The sequence below is a fragment of the Myripristis murdjan genome, chromosome 23, assembly GCF_902150065.1.
Source record: "Myripristis murdjan chromosome 23, fMyrMur1.1, whole genome shotgun sequence".
Classification (NCBI taxonomy): Eukaryota; Metazoa; Chordata; class Actinopteri; order Holocentriformes; family Holocentridae; genus Myripristis; species Myripristis murdjan.
Window position 1 is genome coordinate 27,595,350 of NC_044002.1, and position 2,442 is coordinate 27,597,791.

Genomic DNA, 2,442 nt, shown 5'->3' on the forward strand with positions numbered 1-2,442 from the left:
TACAAACACATCCTAAGAGCAAAAAAGGAACAGCACAACAGAAATCAGCTGAACCTAATCGAAGAATCAATACAGTCCAATCAATTCTGGGAAAACTGGCATAAACTAAACACAACATCCAGTGATGAGTTGGCAATCCAGAACGGTGACACCTGGACCGCTCACTTTACTAACCTCTACAGCAAAATAACAAATAACCCAGGCCAACAAGAAATACAAGGGAAATTTAAAAACCCTAGAATCAACAATTAAAGACTACCAGAACCCCATCGACACCCCAATTACACAAACAGAACTAATAGACAAAATGAAAAAGCTCAAACCCCGAAAGGCCTGTGGTGCCGATGCCATTTTGAACGAAATGATCAAATACACAGATAATAAATTCCAATTGGCTATCCTAAAAGCTTTCAATATCATTTTAAATGCAGGCACTTTCCCAGCTATTTGGAACCAAGGACTGATAACCCCAATATATAAGAACGGAGACAAGTTTGACCCAAACAACTACAGAGGGATCTGTGTGTCCAGCAACCTGGCAAAACTATTCTGCAGCATTATCAACAGCAGAATCTTACAGTTCATCACTGAACACAACATATCACAAAATATCGAACATCAGACCACATATTTACTCTCCACACCCTCATTGACAAACAAATACACCAGAACAAAGGCAAAATCTTTTCATGTTTTGTAGACTTTAAAAAAGCATTCGATTCAATTTGGCACGATGGCCTTTTGTACAAATTAATTGAAATGGGTATTGGAGGAAAAACATATGATGTCATAAAATCAATGTACACAAACAACAAATGTTCAGTGAAAATTGGCAACCAGCAAACAAATTCCTTCCCTCCAGAACGTGGTGTCAAACAGGGATGTGGTCTGTCTCCCACTCTATTCAACATTTACATAAATGAATTGGCTAAAAACCTAGAACACTCTACGTCCCCTGGTATCACCCTAGAAAACACTGAAATCAAGTGTTTGTTATACGCTGATGATGTAGTTCTGCTGTCCCCTACTAAAGAAGGCCTGCAGCAACACCTGGATCTCCTGCACAGTTTCTGTCACACCTGGGCTCTGACTGTCAATCTGGACAAAACCTAAATACTGATTTTCCAGAGGAGGTCTGGGAATCACAGCCTTAAACATGAATTCTACCTGGACAAAGTCAAATTGGAGCATACAAAAAAACTACACATATTTAGGTCTCAATATTAGTTCAACAGGTAGTTTTCAAATGGCTGTGAACGAGCTGAGAGACAAAGCGAGAAGGGCATTTTATGCAATTAAAAGAACCATCAAAACAGACATACCAATTAAAACATGGCTAAAAATTTTTAAATCAGTGATAGAACCCATCGCCCTATATGGCAGTGAAATATGGGGCCCACTCAGTAAACATTTAAAATTTACTGACTGGGAAAACCACCCAATTGAAAAATTCCACGTGGAGTTCTGCAAAAACATATTGCACCTGAGGAGACACATGCCCAACAGTGGCTGCCGAGCAGAACTGGGTCAGTACCCCCTACAAATCACAATTGAAAAAAGAGCCATAAAATTCTATAACCATTTAAAAACAAGCGACCCCCAGAGTCTCCATCACTAAGCATTAAAATGCCAAGAGGAAAACTTGGAAAAAAGCCCCCTCAGTCAGCTCGTCCTGACCCTCAGCTCCCCGACCTCGACACCAGACCCCCAGGACAGACCCCAAACCATCCGGCCCAACCAGATTATCACCAAACAAAAAGAGAAATCCATCACCCACTGGGAAGACCATACAAAACACCAAAGCAGAATGTCGTGTTATTCTGCCCTAAACAGACCAGACTCAGTGGCAGAATACTTGACCACCATATCTGACCACAGACTCAGAAAGACCCTGAGCAGATACAGGCTGAAGGACACAGTCTGGCTCTGGAGACACACCTGGACTCCCAGGGAGGACAGACTGTGCTCACTGTGCTCACAGGGACAGGTGGAGACAGAGGAACACTTTCTACTCCACTGTGACAAATACAAATCAATCAGACAAACGTTCTACCCCAAATTTAAAGCCAAATATAATGAATTTGATAAACTCCCTGATGGAGACAAAATAAAATATGTTTTAGGTGAAAAAACAAAGTGCTGCACACGAGCAGCCGAATATGTGACCTCCTGCCACCGACTAAGAGACAACCACGAAAACACCACACTGGAGTAAACCACCTCTCCTTTCCTGTAAATATGTTTATGTTTATGTTTATGTTATATGTTTATGTTTAGCAGAATGATAAGTTATGAAAAAATGGTTCTGTTGTGCCACCGTGTTCCTTGTGGCATGACGATTGAAAAACGTTTAAATTGTTAAGTTGTTTATATCTATATTGTTATTGTGTACATTGTATCACTAGTCGATTATCCATTTGTTTATTTATTTTTATTTTTCCT

At 40.3% G+C, this 2,442-nt stretch overlaps 1 protein-coding gene across 1 annotated transcript in view; it reads right to left on the bottom strand.

Moving 5' to 3' along the window:
- LOC115355650 (protein NLRC3-like) overlaps positions 1 to 1,728 on the bottom strand; it is a 28,220-nt gene extending 26,492 nt beyond the window's left edge. Inside the window, 3 exon segments of the mRNA XM_030046507.1 lie at positions 1,029 to 1,167; positions 1,484 to 1,537; positions 1,678 to 1,728. Of these exon segments, the coding sequence (XP_029902367.1) occupies positions 1,029 to 1,167; positions 1,484 to 1,537; positions 1,678 to 1,728 (244 nt within the window).
- Positions 1,729 to 2,442: the final 714 nt, after the last annotated feature.